The sequence below is a fragment of the Tachypleus tridentatus genome, chromosome 3 (assembly GCF_004210375.1).
Source record: "Tachypleus tridentatus isolate NWPU-2018 chromosome 3, ASM421037v1, whole genome shotgun sequence".
In the NCBI taxonomy this organism is placed as follows: Eukaryota; Metazoa; Arthropoda; class Merostomata; order Xiphosura; family Limulidae; genus Tachypleus; species Tachypleus tridentatus.
Window position 1 is genome coordinate 102851911 of NC_134827.1, and position 19146 is coordinate 102871056.

At 36.0% G+C, this 19146-nt stretch overlaps 1 protein-coding gene across 1 annotated transcript; it reads left to right on the forward strand.

Moving 5' to 3' along the window:
* The first annotated feature begins 1661 nt into the window (after nucleotides 1–1661).
* On the forward strand, nucleotides 1662–17164 carry LOC143246147 (uncharacterized). Its single transcript, XM_076492363.1, has 3 exons — nucleotides 1662–2731; nucleotides 8247–8376; nucleotides 15946–17164. Exons 1-3 carry the CDS (start codon nucleotides 2396–2398, stop codon nucleotides 16179–16181), a joined length of 702 nt encoding a protein of 233 aa, XP_076348478.1. The 5' UTR covers nucleotides 1662–2395; the 3' UTR covers nucleotides 16182–17164.
* The last annotated feature ends 1982 nt before the right edge of the window (nucleotides 17165–19146 follow it).

Consider the following 19146-nt stretch of genomic DNA (forward strand, 5'->3'; position numbering starts at 1 on the left):
TTCAGCCGTGGGGGCGTTATAATGTGATGGTCAATCCTACTATTCGTTGGCAAAAGAGTAGCCCAAGAGTTGGCGGTGGGTGATGATGACTAGCTGCCTTCCCTCTAGTCTTACACTGTTAAATTAGGGACGGGTAGCGCAGATAGCCCTCGTGTAGCTTTGTGCGAAATTAAAAAAAAAAAATCCGATGTTCCTGTACCTACTCCAGTTGAGACTTTTCATAGTTTTTTCTTAATCTGATGTCAACAGAAATTATGACAAGGATTGTTTTCAACCTGAAACATCTGGTGAACTTAGTAATTTGATGAGATATTTGGACCTTCCATGGGATTCTTCAGACTTTTTTGGGTCCATACTTCGGGCTATAAACTTACTTCCTCCAGAGACATCATTTTACTGGTACAGAAATTATGAGAAATAATTTATACTTTTTGCAAAAAGGTTCACTGGTTTATTTCAACAATGTTGCTAAATTAATACCATACTAAGGAGCTCAAATCTATGAACGAATTGAGTGATGATTGTTCATTGATTCTAAACAAAAGTATAAAAAGTGACTTCCTTCACAATCGTAACATATATACATCTGTTTCTAATCCTCATTCGATTCAACTGAAAAAAATGTACAAAAACCTCGAACTTATTAATGAGATCAAACACAAAGAACATGGTTGGCTACTTGGTAGAGACTTTGTATGTTATTGGGTCAGCAATCTGGTCATACAGATTTTCCATGGTTTATGAGACTAAAATGCGTAAGTTTCAAAACAACAAAAAATGAGGATGTATATCTGTTTTACATCAAAGTTCTTCCATTCTCTTTGGTTTGTTTGTATATTTGTTACCTAACATCATAGGCCCGGCATGGCCAGGTGGGTAATGAACTCAACTCGTAATCTGAGGGTCGCAGGTTCGAATCCCCGTCACACCAAACATGCTCGCCCTTTCAGCCGTGGGGGCGTTATAATGTGACGGTCAATCAATCCCACTATTCGTTGGTAAAAGAGTATCTCAAGAGTTGGCGGTTGGTGGTGATAACTAGCTGCCTTCCTTCTAGTCTTACACTGCTAAATTAGGAACGGCTGGCGCAGATAGCCCTCGTGTAGCTTTGCGCGAAATTCAAACCAAACCAGACTTTCTCGTTTATCAGATACCCAGAAAATGAGCTTTGTAAAGGGGGTTTTCAGGGAGATGCCCCCTTCCCTCTTCCAAAGAAAAGCAGATTCGTTTCTCTTTTAAGGAAGTTAAGATATTATGCTGAATTTTATCCATGTTCAACCATTTGAATCGTGAAGGCATCTAGTCATCACCACTCATCGCCAACTCTTGGGCTACTCTTTTACCAACGAATAGTGGTATTAATCGTAACATTATAACGCTCCCACGGCTGAAAGGGCGAGCATGTTTAGCGCGACGGGGATGCGAGATTACGAGTTGCACGCCTTAACACGCTTGGCCCAAATGACATGAAAAACTGAACTTGCGAAACATTTGTATTCGTTAGGGACTGCAATTTCCTAAACTTTTATATACCCCTTACGAAACTGTCATTTACTTAGAATGATCAGTGAAATTTAGTATATACATATTCTGTAAACCAGTCACCAAACTACACGTTTCCAACAGAGGATTTGAAACAGAAACCGCCCACGTTGGACTGAACGTGAAATATCTCGAGCCGAGTGTAAGGTACGTGATGTGTACAACTGCTGCCACGGTTTTTGCGTGACTCCATTGGTTATCGCGTGCTGATTGTTGAAGAATTATGAATTCACCAGCATAATTTTAGAATAACATTTTGGTATTTAGTGTCGTAACTCTAACGGTATGCCTAATTGGACGAGTTATTGTCGGAATACTCGTCACGTTTCTGTGTTAGTCAGAACAATTTCCGTTGAAAATGCATTTGAACAAGCTAAGTGATATTTATGTTACAGCAAGTAAACGGTTGGAACTGACCAAAAGCAGGTTGTTCTCGAAATCACCACAGTTGCGACTTCTGGCGGTGAAAAGGTTCGTTCAGGAAGGGGAAAATAATAATTTAAAAAAACCAAAACAGGAAACGAGATAAAACCAAAATCATGTAAATCAGTGGTGGTAACCCAGGTTGTTTTATCTCATAAAGGTAATATTAAACCTTTATATGTATTGTTTATGGTAATTGTCCGAAATTATAAATAATAATGACTACGTCGTTCCCTACTTTATTTCGGTTCCCAGAACTGATGAATGTAATGAGAGAAAAATAAAACACGTAGTGGTTGATAACTGGTTCCCATTGGCTTACTCACATATTAATATTGTTCAATGTAGTTCAATTTTCTGACGAACACATTCACTCTAGAACCCGAAACAATAATATGTTATAACTGAAGGAAATGTTCACATCTGCCGTATGGAAAAATTCGTTTTAGTGAATGCACTTACCGACTTGAATACCATGAATTATATGATATTATCTGTTTGGAGCTTTGTTTCTTTAGCTGATACCTCCAAGTCCCCAGTGGTCACTGCTAGTTACTTTTATCGCCTTCGTGCCTTCAATAAAACGACTGAAACACCACTTTGGTCAATGGCTTTACCCGCAATGCGCTGTTTGCGGTTATGCCTGGACATGGAAGACGGATGTATGGGTTGGAAATACACAGAATCATTACGTAAGTGTAATATTCTTACAGAAGTTTCAGATAAAGAGAAGCCACAGAACAGCGAGGACGTGTTTTTGAAACCTGTAAGTTGAACTCTAACTGGTTATATCTATTATGTAATATTAAAACCATTTACAACAGTGTTATCAAATAATTTTTTCCTTTGACGTCAACTGCTACACTTTTTTCGGAAATGAACAGTTTTATATAAATTTAAACCAATCTTTTTTTAATACTGGGAGAGAAGGAGTAATGAAAACAAAAGGTTTTAGGTAAAATCAAAAGAATAAGACAATCCTGAACACATGAAAATCCACCTTTTTGGAGAGGAAGTTGTTAAGATAAAAAAGCAAACAAACTGGTGTCATTTGAAGTGGGTAAAATATTGCTTATGAGTTTTGAACTTCGCACAAAGCTATTCGAGGCCTGGCCCGGCATGGCAAAGCGTGTTAAGGCGTGCGACTCGAAATCTGAGAGTTGCGGGTTCGAATCCCCATCACACCAAACATGCTTGCCCTTTCAGCTGTGGGGGCGTTATAATGTTACGATCAATCCCACTATTCGTTGGTAAAAGAGTAGCCTAAGAGTTTGCGGTGGGTGGTGATGACTAGCTGCCTTTCCTCTAGTCTTACACTGCTAAATTAAGGACGGCTAGCGCAGATAGCCCTCGAGTAGTTTTGCGCGAAATTAAAAAACAAACAAACAAACTATTCGAGGCCTAATTTTGAAGTCGAACACTAGTAATTGAAGCACAAACTTTTTTTATGAGCACCAGTTTTCTAAACGTGCCTTTTGTTGCATCCCCGCCTCCCGTATAAAAGTAAAATAAATTTTAAAACAGTAACATGTTTGTTTGTGTTACTTTCTTATATAACAGAGCTACACAGGGCTATGTACTTGCACGGCCCGGAATCTAACCCCAGATTTTAGCATTGTAAATCCCTAAACTTATCGCTGAACCATCGGGATACCCAGGTGAGTGTGAAGAATAAACTTGAGATAAGACGAGGTCCATTATTGGTTGAATCGTTAAGGTAGCAGTTTCGAGATCACCCTCCGCCTGTGGACGAGACTAGTAATTTGTTCCAATTGCTGTCAGAGCAGAATACGCCGACTCATAGCGCTATGTTGATGTGAAAGGCACGCCTATCGCTTTTATTGATAGATCAGAGAATTTTTTGCAAACGAGCATCCAAAATCTTAACCTGAATTCTGTCCGATAAGTTTTGTTACTTCGTATTTCTGTGAGTTTTTCTTGAGCTCCCGTTGGCAGATGAGGAGTTACGTTACCATCTTCCAGATCAGTTTTCAAGATTAATAGAAACGACGTCACGAACAAGGCTACAATTTTATTTCATTTTCTTTCAAGACTTCACTAAGGTAAAGAAATATTTCACATTTTTCATTACCAAGCTGGTTATCCATAGCACTAGTTTGACATTACAAAACGCAGATACTTTGTCACTCATCTTGCAAAATACAAATACCTCGACTTTATAATGACGAGTTAAAGTCGTGGTGGTTATGAAAGACATCAACCAACTAGCACCTTTCTGGAAGCCTCCTATTCATCCATAAGGCGCACAGTCTAACAACAACAATCATAAAACAACGAAGTTCATCTTTCGTCTGAACAATGTGACTGAATGCCATCCCTCCAGATGGCTAACAGGTGCTTGTCGTATATGGACATTTCTTCAGAAAGAATGGAAGACAATCTGCTGCTTGAAGCCCTTGATTTCATAATGTTCGCAACACTCACAACGTCTTGTAGCACTTTGTTTTTAGCTCGTGCTTCCCTGTGTGTGGTACAATGTGTAAACCTTACATCTGGAACCTCCTTTAGTTATGAATCCATTCTTGTTTCTCGCCAATGTAGCTGACCCATCAGTGCTTACTTTGTGGTGAAAAAACCCATCAACAAGAGATAAGATGTAACTTTCCATTCCGGTGCTTATCAAAACACAATATTTTCATCAGCTTTCTCTCCATAACAGTATTGACTTCATCATGTCCTATGGTAAAGTTTTGGCCATTATGGATGAGTGTTACCATTTGCATTTCTGCGTCACCAAATATTACATCTATACGCCTATCAAACTTTACTCGATAAAGTGATTGTCTTAGAATACCTCTTTCTATCTATACATGATTTCACATATTTTTATTTCCAAACACGTTTTCAAGAAATGGAACAGTGACCTCTTTGGCCCTTTCAGTTGTTTTACTTGTTTCTTGAAGTACTCGTTAGGTTGCTCACATGCTCAGGGGGTTTGATTTCTGAATCCCCCTCCTGGTGATTTATTTGTTATTTGTATATGAAGTACATGTTTGGTTTGGAACGAAGCACAAAGGTACATAATGTGCTATCTGTGCTCTGCCCACCACAGGTATCGAAACCTGGTTTCTAGCAAGTCCTCAGACATATCGCCGTGCCACTGGGGGCGCTGTACATGTTACTATATTACTTGATAATAATTATTATATTTTGAGGTTCTCTAATTTTAAACCTTTATTTGCAGACATATGCTCCTATAATCGTAGTTTCGTGCCCCTCTGTGCTCCACAGTTTATACTTATTAAGTCTAGAGAAAAAGCAGTTAGTCACTGTCAACTCTCAGGATAATATTTATCAATGAATAGTGGGATTGACTGTTACATTGTAACACCCCCACAATTAATGGTATTAAAACTTTTTATGGTTCTTCCCTTTTTAAACATACGTCGTGTCTCTCTTCTGCACCCCACCCTATACTACCGCATATAAATAAAAGAAGTCTTAAAATGGTATATAAAAAATATTTTCAGCTTACTCGACAATTTAGTGTGAAGGGTGGATTTGAGCTCGGAATAGTTTGAATTCCATCCTCAGCTAAATCGTTGACTCAACGATTCATCATCGTCAGCTATCCGTGTACAATTAGCACACACAATTACATGTCTCACTCCATCCTGTAATTGCGATAAATCTGACCAGTTCCGCTATTACTAGCATCAACTGTCCAGCAGTAGTAAAACTTGAAAGACCGGAGGTGATAAGGCACAGTTCACATCTTCACCACACCTAACTTTACATGAATCCCTTGCAGTTGTGGATTGACCTTACAGTACCAAAGTGGCTCATGAGCTTCAAACATCTGAAAGAGATGATTGTACTTTGGATCAAAACGTTGCTTGAACAAAACTCTGTTATGCTATATCACCAAAATCTGCAATACAGAAATGTTATGACTATCTTACTACAAGCTGAGACCCTGGACACCATTTGGGGTTTTAAAGTCATTTTTGTGATATCAATTCAAATGATAATATATTCCAATATATTGAGCCTCCAATGGTACAACAGTATACCTGCGGAATTGTAAAGCAAGAGAAAGATACACATGACAAGCACATATAATCCATGGTCTAGTTTTGTGCTTAACTAAAAACAAATAATCCACTCTTTATTAATGATTCAGGAACTCCAGAGTTGGAGCAGTTGGATCACCCAGATCTGACACCAGCACTCCTTGCTATGCAGTAAGACCTTTGAAGCATGGTTAGCACAAATAAAGTAACATGTAACATTTGTATGACACTTATGGGTAAAGAAAGGTGTGTTGTACCACTGTTATCAACCATCGAAACATGGTTTTCAAACTTGTGTTGCAGATAGTGATCCCAGAGTTTTACGTCAAACTTTGTATAACGTGAAGACTGGAGGTGCTAACGTAGGTCAGTAGTTTTACAGACTGCATTATGGTGGGAACATTAAGCAGTGGGGCGTGTTGTTACAAGGAAAAGTCAGCCTAAACTAGGTGTAAACTCCAACATAGTTACCCTTTACCTTTGATGTTGCTGTTCCTCTTCTAGAACCTGAATTGCATTATTGATATTTATATCTTATTATGAAATACTTCACTACATGTGCCAATGCTTATCTCTTTGTCAGCATATTAGCACTGTTTAGCTCAATTCATTGCATCTGAAGAAGTTCACATGGACGAGGGTGTTAATTTCAATAGTTAGCTATTCTCTGACTTATTTAATGTTGGTTATGTTGATGAAGTGCACTTTGCCTCATCGCCTCCAGTAATTTAAGGTTTTGCACGTTTAAAATGTAAATTTAGTTCGCTATACTGCATTATATTTAGTTTGGTTTTAAGTTATAATTTGTGGTTTTCTTGTTTGTCATGTTATTGTTTATCTTGTCCACGAGCAAGAGTAAGTCACACTGATTTCTTGTATGATGTCAAAATTGTAATTCAATTTTAAATTCTAAACTTATGGATGTTTTAAGATGATATGAATGTATAGGAAAGAGAAAAGACATAGAATACAGACACGTATATGTTTTATAACCCCTTTATTTAGTAAAGTTCACACTAAAAATTTTTAGACATACAAATACTTGTGGTTTTAACTGTAGAACACAGATCAAGAAACTGAATAAATTTATTTCGCCCTAGTTACCTGCTGTTCTGAGCTGTCCACTTAGGGTACCACGCACACCTTCTGGTAAAACTTTCTGTAAAGTTGAAGATTTTAGGTGTGAAAGGAGAGACCCGTCCTTTACACCTGTGGTTCGCCTGTTACTTTAAGGATGCAGTATTCCTTATTTTTAATTTGGAGTCAAGGAATTTAGACTTACCCCTAGAAAACATTGTATGCTCGAACCTTTTGTTATATTGAGAATCCTTCCCACTTACTCTTAATGGAAATCAAAGTACCGGAGAATATCATATATATACACAGAAATACTATATAAGGGTACTAGACACATTTGAGCTTGACATTATATTGTCTTTTGTGACAAGGAGTTATAAATCTCTAACCCGCCACGCTACACAAATAAAGTGTTGACATTCGGTTGACCACAGTATGGGTGCAGCCATATTGGATGACGAGTGTGAGAGCTAACTCTCAGATTCTAGTCCTAGTCGAGTAAATAATAAGTCTGAAATCTCCACACACATTTTGGAGATTATACTTATTAAAGTCAGGGTATTCAAGGAAAAGATAAATGCTGAGCATACGAGTTGGACAAAACATCATACATTGCTGAAACTGAATTTTAGTCTGTTTATGACTTTATAAGTATAACTACCACAAGATGATGATTGACCAGAAACGAGCTCAATGAGTAATCTATTATCAGTTTATTTAATAGACAAAATAGGTCTATTATAAAAAAAAAAGTGCGTACTGTAGATGTCGCTCCTGTTCCTATAATATATGAATGAGTGCTGATAAGTACCCAGTCCAGAAGGGTTAGACTCCTACGAGTGATGGTGAGTGGACTGCATAAGGTTAACTAATACGCAGACAAAATAACAAATTTCAAACCTTCCAAAATATGTTGTTCAAGAGAGAAAACTGTATAAATAGGAATATAAAAAATGGCGTCACCCTATCCACTCTAAATTTTAACACTACTGTCTAGCATATAAACTTGTTGCAGATTGCATTCGGTCTATCAATACCACAATGCAACAATCAATCAAAAAATACAAAATGATTATGCTAATTCATGTTGTAATTTATGAGAAACTTTATTTTACTTAATAGTTTGTATGAACGTTTGGTGACTTTAATGTTGTTATTGATATTTTCCAGATCACATGTAGGAATACAAACTGTCTGAATGATGGAGAATGTCGAAACCTGCCTAGTCCAAGAATGTCCTCTGTGAAAGCTTTCCTCTGTAGGTGTCACTGCGGTTCCTGTGGTGTGCACTGTGAACGATGTGAGTGCATGAATCTGTATTCTCTTTTTATATGCAATAATTTCTGGTTATTTCAATTATAACAGATAGGCTTAACAAGAGCGCCGAGAGCGAGAACAGCTGCCTCCTTAAATTTTCCTTTTGGCAAACGACTTTTTTATCCTCCCAAAACGCCCATATAAAAAACAAAACAAAAAGTGAAAAGTAAAAGAATAACGAATATAGATAAAAATTCTGACATCCTTTTTAATGATTACGCCATTTTCATAGTTTTCCCTCACCCCAAAATGTGCCGGTACCCTTTGGTCTTAATTATGATGAACTGCTTCTCTATATACCATGTTTCAGGCCATTTGTTGGGTTCCAGTACCCTCGCTGTTAGCAGTATATAATATAAATACTTAAACAAAACAATTAATTATTATTTATACAGATATCATTAACCTTATAACACCGTGAGGGCGTTATAAAGTTACAGTCAATCTCACTACTCGTTGGTAAAAGAGTAGCTCTAAAGTTGGCGGTGGGTGGTGATGACTAGCTGCCTTTCCTCTAGTCTTACACTACTAAATTAGGGACGGCTAGCGCAGACGGCCCTCGAGTAGCTTTGCGCGAAATTCAAAACAAAACAAACCGTACCTTTTGTGATCCAGAGTTATCATCTGGTGACACGGCATTTAGTCTACGGACATAAAATGTCAGAATCTGGTGTTTGATTCACAACAAGGAATAGTACAAATGGCCCATTATGGCTTATCTGTAAAACGTTTGTGTTTTGTTGGTTTTTGTCTTGCTTGTATAAATACCTAGTTGATTGCGTGAAGTATTTTTCACTGATGTTCTTATGAACAAGATTCTATGGTGAAACACTTGAATCTGTGAAGTCCATCTTGCCTGAACTTAACCAAACGTTATATTGTTTATATATTTTTATGTATTTATTTTACTTTAGAATATAATTTATCGAGAGGTAATAAAAGTTTGAACCAATTTTTTACCGAGTGCTCCTCCATATTTCTGTTGTTATATCTGTGTTTTTAACATTTTAAGTACCTTCTCCAGAACAACCAGTATTTTTGTTCTATAGTTAGGCATACCGTTTCTGTTGTTGTATCTGTGGTTTGTAATATCTGACGTACCTTTCCCAGAACAGTCAATATTTTTGTTCTATAGTTAGGCATAACGTTTCTGTTGCTGTATCTGTGGTTTGTAACATCTGACGTACCTTTCCCAGAACACTCAATATTTTTGTTCTATCGTTAGGCATAACGTTTCTGTTGCTGTATCTGTGGTTTGTAACATCTGACGTACCTTTCCCAGAACACTCAATATTTTTGTTCTATCGTTAGGCATAACGATTCTGTTGCTGTATCTGTGGTTTGTAACATCTGACGTACCTTTCCCAGAACAGTCAATATTTTTGTTCTATCGTTAGGCATAAAGTTTCTGTAGTTGTATCTGTGGTTTGTAACATCTGACGTACCTTTTCCAGAACAGTCAATATTTTTGTTCCATAATTAGACATAACGTTTCTGTTGTTGAATCTATGGTTTGTAACATCTGACATACCTTTTCCAGAACAGTCAATATTTATGTTCTATAATTAGGCATAACGTTTCTGTTGTTGTATCTGTGGTTTGTAACATCTGATGTACTTTATCCATAACAACCAGTATTCATGTTCTATAGTTAGTTATAACGTTTCTGCTGTTGTATCTGTGGTTTGTAACATCTGACGTACCTTTTCCAGTACAGTAAATATTTATGTTCTATAGTTAGGCATAACGTTTCTGCTGTTGTACCTGTGGTTTGTAACATCTGACGTACCTTTTCCAGAACAGTCAATATTTTTGTTCTATAGTTAGTCATAACGTTTTTGTTGTTGAATCTGTGGTTTGTAACATCTGCGTACCTTTTCCAGAGCAGTCAATATTTGTGTTCTATAATTAGGCATAACGTTTCTGTTGTTGAATCTGTGGTTTGTAACATCTGATGTACTTTATCCAAAACAACCAGTATTTATGTTCTATAGTTAGTCATAACGTTTCTGTTGTTGCATCTGTGGTTTGTAACATCTGAGGTACTTTATCCAGAACAACCAGTAATTGTGTTCTATAGTTAGGCATAACGTTTCTGTTGTTGTATCTGTGATTTGTAACATCTGATGTACTTTATCCAGAACAACCAGTATTTATGTTCTATAGTTAGTCATAACATTTGTGCTGTTGTATCTGTGGTTTGTAACATCTGATGTACTTTACACAGAACAACCAGTATTTATGTTCTATAGTTAGTCACAACGTTTTTGTTGTTGTATCTGTGGTTTGTAACATCTGACGTACCTTTTCCAGAACAGTCAATATTTATGTTCTATAATTAGGCATAACGTTTCTGTTGTTGTATCTGTGGTTTGTAACATCTGACGTACCTTTTCCAGAAGTCAATATTTTTGTTCCATAATTAGACATAACGTTTCTGTACTTAAGCCTGTGGTTTGTAACATCTAACGTACCTTTTCCAGAACAGTCAATATTTATGTTCTTTAATTAGACATAACGTTTCTGTTGATGTACCTGTGGTTTGTAACATCTGACGTACCTTTTCCAGAACAGTCAATATTTTTGCTCTATAGTTAGGCATAACGTTTCTGTTGTTGTATCTGTCGTTCGTAACATCTGATGTACTTTATTCAGAACAACCAATATTTATGTTCTATAGTTAGTCATAACGTTTCTGTTGTTGCATCTGTGATTTGTAACATCTGAGGTACTTTATCCAGAACAACCAGTAATTGTGTTCTATAGTTAGGCATAACGTTTCTGTTGTTGTATCTGTGATTTGTAACATCTGATGTACTTTATCCAGAACAACCAGTATTTATGTTCTATAGTTAGTCATAACGTTTCTGTTGTTGCATCTGTGGTTTGTAACATCTGATGTACTTTATCCAGAACAACCAGTATTTATGTTCTATAGTTAGTCATAACATTTGTGCTGTTGTATCTGTGGTTTGTAACATCTGATGTACTTTACACAGAACAACCAGTATTTATGTTCTATAGTTAGTCACAACGTTTTTGTTGTTGTATCTGTGGTTTGTAACATCTGACGTACCTTTTCCAGAACAGCCAATATTTATGTTCTATAATTAGGCATAACGTTTCTGTTGTTGTATCTGTGGTTTGTAACATCTGATGTACTTTATCCAGAACAGTCAATATTTATGTTCTATAGTTAGGCCTAACGTTTCTGATGTTGTATCTGTGGTTTGTAACATCTGATGTACTTTATCCATAACAACCAGTATTTATGTTCTATAGTTAGTTATAACGTTTCTGCTGTTGTATCTGTGGTTTGTAACATCTGACGTACCTTTTCCAGTACAGTCAATATTTATGTTTTATAGTTAGGTATAACGTTTCTGTTGTTGTACCTGTGGTTTCTAACATCTGACGTACCTTTTCCAGAACAGTCAATATTTTTGTTCTATAGTTAATCATAACGTTTTTGTTGTTGAATCTGTGGTTTGTAACATCTGACGTACCTTTTCCAGAGCAGTCAATATTTGTGTTCTATAATTAGGCATAACGTTTCTGTTGTTGAATCTGTGGTTTGTAACATCTGATGTACTTTATCCAAAACAACCAGTATTTATGTTCTATAGTTAGTGATAACGTTTCTGTTGTTGCATCTGTGGTTTGTAACATCTGATGTACTTTATCCAGAACAACCAGTATTTATGTTCTGTACTTAGGCATAACGTTTCTGTTGTTGTATCTGTGGTTTGTAACATCTGACGTACCTTTTCCAGAGCAGTCAATATTTTTGTTCTATAGTTAGGCATAACGTTTCTGTTGTTGAATCTGTGGTTTGTAACATCTGATGTACTTTATCCAAAACAACCAGTATTTATGTTCGAGAGTTAGTCATAACGTTTCTGTTGTTGCATCTGTGGTTTGTAACATCTGAGGTACTTTATCCAGAACAACCAGTAATTGTGTTCTATAGTTAGGCATAACGTTTCTGTTGTTGTATCTGTGATTTGTAACATCTGATGTACTTTATCCAGAACAACCAGTATTTATGTTCTATAGTTAGTCATAACATTTGTGCTGTTGTATCTGTGGTTTGTAACATCTGATGTACTTTACCAGAACAACCAGTATTTATGTTCTATAGTTAGTCACAACGTTTTTGTTGTTGTATCTGTGGTTTGTAACATCTGACGTACCTTTTCCAGAACAGCCAATATTTATGTTCTATAATTAGGCATAACGTTTCTGTTGTTGTATCTGTGGTTTGTAACATCTGACGTACCTTTTCCAGAAGTCAATATTTTTGTTCCATAATTAGACATAACGTTTCTGTACTTAAGCCTGTGGTTTGTAACATCTAACGTACCTTTTCCAGAACAGTCAATATTTATGTTCTATAATTAGACATAACGTTTCTGTTGATGTACCTGTGGTTTGTAACATCTGACGTACCTTTTCCAGAACAGTCAATATTTTTGCTCTATAGTTAGGCATAACGTTTCTGTTGTTGTATCTGTCGTTCGTAACATCTGATGTACTTTATTCAGAACAACCAATATTTATGTTCTATAGTTAGTCATAACGTTTCTGTTGTTGCATCTGTGATTTGTAACATCTGAGGTACTTTATCCAGAACAACCAGTAATTGTGTTCTATAGTTAGGCATAACGTTTCTGTTGTTGTATCTGTGATTTGTAACATCTGATGTACTTTATCCAGAACAACCAGTATTTATGTTCTATAGTTAGTCATAACGTTTCTGTTGTTGCATCTGTGGTTTGTAACATCTGATGTACTTTATCCAGAACAACCAGTATTTATGTTCTATAGTTAGTCATAACATTTGTGCTGTTGTATCTGTGGTTTGTAACATCTGATGTACTTTACACAGAACAACCAGTATTTATGTTCTATAGTTAGTCACAACGTTTTTGTTGTTGTATCTGTGGTTTGTAACATCTGACGTACCTTTTCCAGAACAGCCAATATTTATGTTCTATAATTAGGCATAACGTTTCTGTTGTTGTATCTGTGGTTTGTAACATCTGATGTACTTTATCCAGAACAGTCAATATTTATGTTCTATAGTTAGGCCTAACGTTTCTGATGTTGTATCTGTGGTTTGTAACATCTGATGTACTTTATCCATAACAACCAGTATTTATGTTCTATAGTTAGTTATAACGTTTCTGCTGTTGTATCTGTGGTTTGTAACATCTGACGTACCTTTTCCAGTACAGTCAATATTTATGTTTTATAGTTAGGTATAGCGTTTCTGTTGTTGTACCTGTGGTTTCTAACATCTGACGTACCTTTTCCAGAACAGTCAATATTTTTGTTCTATAGTTAATCATAACGTTTCTGTTGTTGTATCTGTGGTTTGTAACATCTGACGTACCTTTTCCAGAGCAGTCAATATTTTTGTTCTATAGTTAGGCATAACGTTTCTGTTGTTGTACCTGTGGTTTGTAACATCTGACGTACCTTTTCCAGAACAGTCAATATTTTTGTTCTATAGTTAGGCATAACGTTTCTGTTGTTGTATCTGTGGTTTGTAACATCTGATGTACTTTATCCAGAACAGTCAATATTTATGTTCTATAGTTAGGCATAACGTTTCAGTTGTTAAATCTGTGGTTTGTAACATCTGACGTACCTTTTCCAGAACAGTCAATATTTTTGCTCTATAGTTAGGCATAACGTTTCTGTTGTTGTATCTGTCGTTCGTAACATCTGATGTACTTTATCCAGAACAACCAATATTTATGTTCTGTAGTTAGTCATAACGTTTCAGTTGTTGAATCTGTGGTTTGTAACATCTGACATATCTTTTCCAGAACAGTCAATATTTATGTTCTATAATTAGGCATAACGTTTCTGTTGTTGTATCTGTGGTTTGTGACATCTGATGTACTTTATCCAGAACAACCAATATTTATGTTCAATAGTTAGGCGTAACGTTTCTGTTGTTGTAACTGTGGTTTGTAACATTTGATGTACTTTATCTAGAACAACCAGTATTTATGTTCTATAGTTAGTCATAACGTTTCTGTTGTTGTATCTGTAGTGTGTAACATCTGATGTACTTTATCCAGAACAACCAATATTTATGTTCAATAGTTAGGCGTAACGTTTCTGTTGTTGTATCTGTGGTTTGTAACATCTGATGTACTTTATCCAGAACAACCAGTATTCATGTTCTGTAGTTAGTAGCAGCTGATGTAGCTTTTCCAGAATAATCCACATTTATTATGTCATCTTGATAAGGCTAATCTTAACCATTGTTACACTTCCAGTGTTGTTGCCTTCAAATATTTATTGAAGAGAAGTTCTCGGTAGAGCTAACTGATAAAAAATACCTCGAATATGACGTTTAGTAATTATGTAATTAAAACGTTTTGAACATAAAAATTTCACCACCGAAAAATCTTCATTTGTGTAACAGTTATCACGTTGTTTACGACTTACGCCGAATCTCATCTTAACGAAGCCTAATAATGTTTACCGTTCGTAGGTAATTATCTACACACTCTCTACTGGCACGAGTAACCTCTGTGCTGGTTAAGTAATTGTGGTTACTATAACACTTTCTGTCAACAACTCTAACTGTTGGAACTATACGACTGGTATCTGATGTTTTAAACTTGAAACACAAGGGCTGAACAACCATATCAAAGTAACTTCTGGTTCAGGGATAGCCATTCTTTATTTAGAGCGGCCAACAAGAATTGAAATCACTCAACAACATCCGCCGCTTGTCAGCTGCTCTTAACAGAATAGGGAGATTGACGGTCAAAGATCCATAACATTGAATTTGTTTGTTTGTTTGTTTTGGAATTTCGCACAAAGCTACTCGAGGGCTATCTGTGCTAGCCGTCCCTAATTTAGCAGTGTAAGACTAAAGAGAAGGGAGCTAGTCATCACCACCCACCGCCAACTCTAGGGATACTGTTTTACCAACGAATAGTGGGATTGGCCGTCACATTATAACGCCCCCACGGCTGGGAGGGCTAGCATGTTTGGCGCGACTCGGGCGCGAACCCGCAACCCTCAGATTACGAAGCGCACGCCTTAACGCGCTAGGCCATGCCGCCCCACCCCCTCACCCGGTTGAACAGCGGTAAGTCTACGAATTTCCAACACTAAAATCAAGCGTTCGATTCCTCTCGTTGGACGCAGGAAATAGTTCAGAGTGCCTTTTATATTAAAAAACACAAATTGACATATGTTACTTCTCGTGCATTTCTCTCCTTCTCCTTTTAGTTTTGACTTATAACTGAATCGTTAACAAGTTTAGATTATTCATAATTATAGTCAACCCCGGATTAAGGCATGGACTTACCAGGCTGAAGTCCATGATTTCACACTAATTAGACCTCAAGCTATTACTATAAATGCATTGCACGTAGAGATTCTGTCTCTAGGGGGCCTCTATAACTTGAAATGCCTTAATCCGGTTTTGATTATAGTAATCCCAAAAGTTCTGTTAGTTTTCTAACTGTAGTTTACTAAAACACTGAAAAACTAATTATATATGTATGCACATATATTACAGTGAACTTCGGTCGACGGGAAGGTAGAGGAATTGTTGAGAACAATATCGGAAGAATATCAGCCGAGACTCCAGAAACTTGCCAGGCTGAATGTCTGATCACACCAGCGTGTCGATCAGTGGATTACGACAAGAAAGAAAGGCGGTGTTACTTGAACAAAGTTAATCATACAGATCCTAGAGCTAAACTCGAAGTTTTTGACAATATAGACTATTATTATCCAGTTTGTACGTGTTAGTTGTTTCGAAAATCGTAACCGCCATGAGTCTTTCAAACTGACATTTCAAAGCATGAATTAAAAAACCGTTTGTGTTGTAAAAAGCCTAATACGTTTCAACAACCTCCGGAAAAAGAGAACGAGTTAGGCCCATTATACAGAAAAGTTATTCCTTTGAAAAGACGTTTTCTTACCTTATTTCCATAGTTCTGTGTTTACGTATACAGCATTACTTTGTTCTGTTTCTACAACTTCCTTAATCGAACTAAAAGAGGCGTTTTCTGACATATATTTTGGTAATAAAAAAAGGAGAAAGCAGAATTTGCTCTCTACATACTACACTTTCCACAATCCTAATTATGTATTCTATTTTCGTTACAGAATTAATACCTAACTTTTCCACTAGGATACGAATCACTTTAGTTACATCAGCTTAATTGCTCTTTTGCGTTGATGTTTTTCCAGGAATATTTCTATTGTTTACTTATTTACAGAAATGCTTGCAGAACGGCCCGGCGTGGCCAGGTGTGTTAAGGCGTTCGACTCGTAAGCCCCGGGTTCGAATCCCGCTCGCATTAAACATGCCCGCTCTTTCAGCCGCGGGGGCATTCTAATGTGACGGTCAATTCGTTAATAAAAGAGTAGCCCGCGAATTGTAGGTGGGTGGTGATGACTAGAGCAGATAGCCCTCGAGTTGCTTTGCGCGAAATTCAAAACAAACAAGCTTGCAGAATTTTTCGGGAATTTGGAGATAAAACTGAAAAACGATGGTGTGAATGAAGTTTGTAATTATTTATTTCTTGAAACTTGAAAATTTATTCATCTATATACATTTTTTACGACCGTTATTGCTTGTTATTATTTTAGAAGTTTTCCACTTTACGTAAATAATTTGTTATGCATACAGATACATTAATTATTTTGATGTCTTTCGATTTCACTTTTAATATTTTGACAACTAAATTTTTAAAGTTTTTTGTTTGTTTGTTTGAATTCGGTGGCAAATCCAGAAATAGAGTTGGATGGGAGGCAATGATATGAAGAAATGCTGTCTGAAGATGGCAACGCGAACTCAAGAATCTAAGGGGTGGGGTCCATAAAACCGCCTTAGGGCCCCTGGTTGAGGACTCGGAATGACGCTCCCAGAAGCTCTGCACTTTTCTGTCATCTGGAGAAGAGAAATACGCCTAAAAATAAAACAAAAAATCATCTCGTGCACTTCCAATGCTAAACTTTTAAGAATGTGATTCGAAAATGTATTTGAAATTGTGAAAAATAATATTTTTAGGTTAAAATCATAGTGACATTTTGACTTTATTTTAGTTGGAAAGGTCACGACCCCTTTGCCCTACCACTCTTACTGGATCCATCAGTGTTGGAGTTCCCTTTTCAGTGAAAGTAGTAGACAGAAATATTTTATTATCTTTACTCTGTAAATGTAAAAGAGTGAAAACTTAATTTTTGTCTGGCTAATTTTTTAGAGTATGTAAGTTTTAAATTCCAAAATAAATAAATTTGAAAAGCATATTTTTATTGCTGTTGTTAGAGTCGTAATATTTATTAATGGTTTAATGATACATTTTTGAAGTGATACGAAAAGAAGCGATAGAAGACTGGTGCCTTCAGCGTGGTATACACACTTTAAAGTCGTGATTAAAATAACGTAATGACATTCCGCCTGTCTTGACCGTGATTTAAACAATGGAAAGAAAGATACCGGCTCATGGACATTATGTGATAAAGACACCGAGACATTTATATTGCCTGTGTCCAATGGTTCAATCTTTGTGAGCATTAGTATTTAACACTGTTTTCTTTATCACCCAAAAACCAGTATTATTTAATCAGAAAAAACAAAACAAAACTGGATTTCTTGTGAAGTTTACGAAAAGATGAAAACTTATAATGTATGCATTTGATTACTTTATTTAAACATTTTATTATGACTATTAGGAAACTTTGTTTAGCTAAAAATATTCTTTTAAATTTATTATCCTTTTATAAGGCACAGATAAGAAAGAAAATAAGTTTTGATTATTTCGGATATAGAATTCAAAATAATGTTGATGCTTTCTTTCATTTTTCTCTAAGCTTGTTCGTCCTTGTTCAGAATGCTATACTACTGAATGTCCTTTGATATAAACTATAAGAAATAATTTTATTGACGTGCATTTCACTGTATAACAGTTTATTTGATTTTTTCATTTGGCTCTTTTGTAACGTATGTGATTACGACTTCTATGGAGGATTCTTCAATGAAAAAAAAAACCAGAAGAAAAGGCCTACAGCAATGGAGAACAATTTTATTTTGACAGTTATTAGTTCTAACTTTTAATTCTCTGTCACCTACTACGTTTATATATGTAAATCCCTTGATGAGGTATATCTAAAGATGGTCAATCCCTGGCCAGAGCATACTTTCTATATTGGCCTAAAGTTTTAAATCATACTAATGTTTGTCATTATGTTCAGTAAATTTATGCATATTTTTTACTTATTAAAGCCATTCTTATTTCGGAAATTAGAAGGAATAAGTATAGTTCTCGAGATTTTCGTTGCAATACTTGAATTTGTCAGTCCTGTTTTGATATTATAGGTACAGATCTTCTTCACAATTCCTACTTCTAGTTTTGTCACTTCATAATTTCAGAAAATTCCACTGTTGGTTTTATAACTGTAGAGGGTTAGGTTTTTAATGATTTAGTAATATCAGCTTTCTTTAAAAATTTACCAAAGATACATCCAATAGAGGTCAGTAATCTGCAAGAGCTATTACTAAAAGATAAATCCAACAATGGTTAGTGTCTAGTGAGAGTTGTCTAAGGAGATACATTCAACAGGAGTCAGGAAACAGTCAGAACTGTCAATGAAGAAACATTCAACATAGGTAAGTCAAAAAAGATACATTCGACAGTAGTTTAACAGTAACAGTTAGAAAACACCAGGAAAGCTAACACGTGTACGTTTGACCTTCTGAAAAATAACT

What these genes read in the sequence shown, in the direction of transcription:
- LOC143246147 (XM_076492363.1), top strand. Translation starts at nt 2,396, where the DNA reads ATGGAAAAATTCGTTTTAGTGAATGCACTTACCGACTTGAATACCATG. An exon ending in AGGACGTGTTTTTGAAACCT is followed by an intron (nt 2,732 to 8,246) that starts GTAAGTTGAACT and finishes GATATTTTCCAG; the next exon opens with ATCACATGTAGGAATACAAA. An exon ending in TGGTGTGCACTGTGAACGAT is followed by an intron (nt 8,377 to 15,945) that starts GTGAGTGCATGA and finishes CATATATTACAG; the next exon opens with TGAACTTCGGTCGACGGGAA.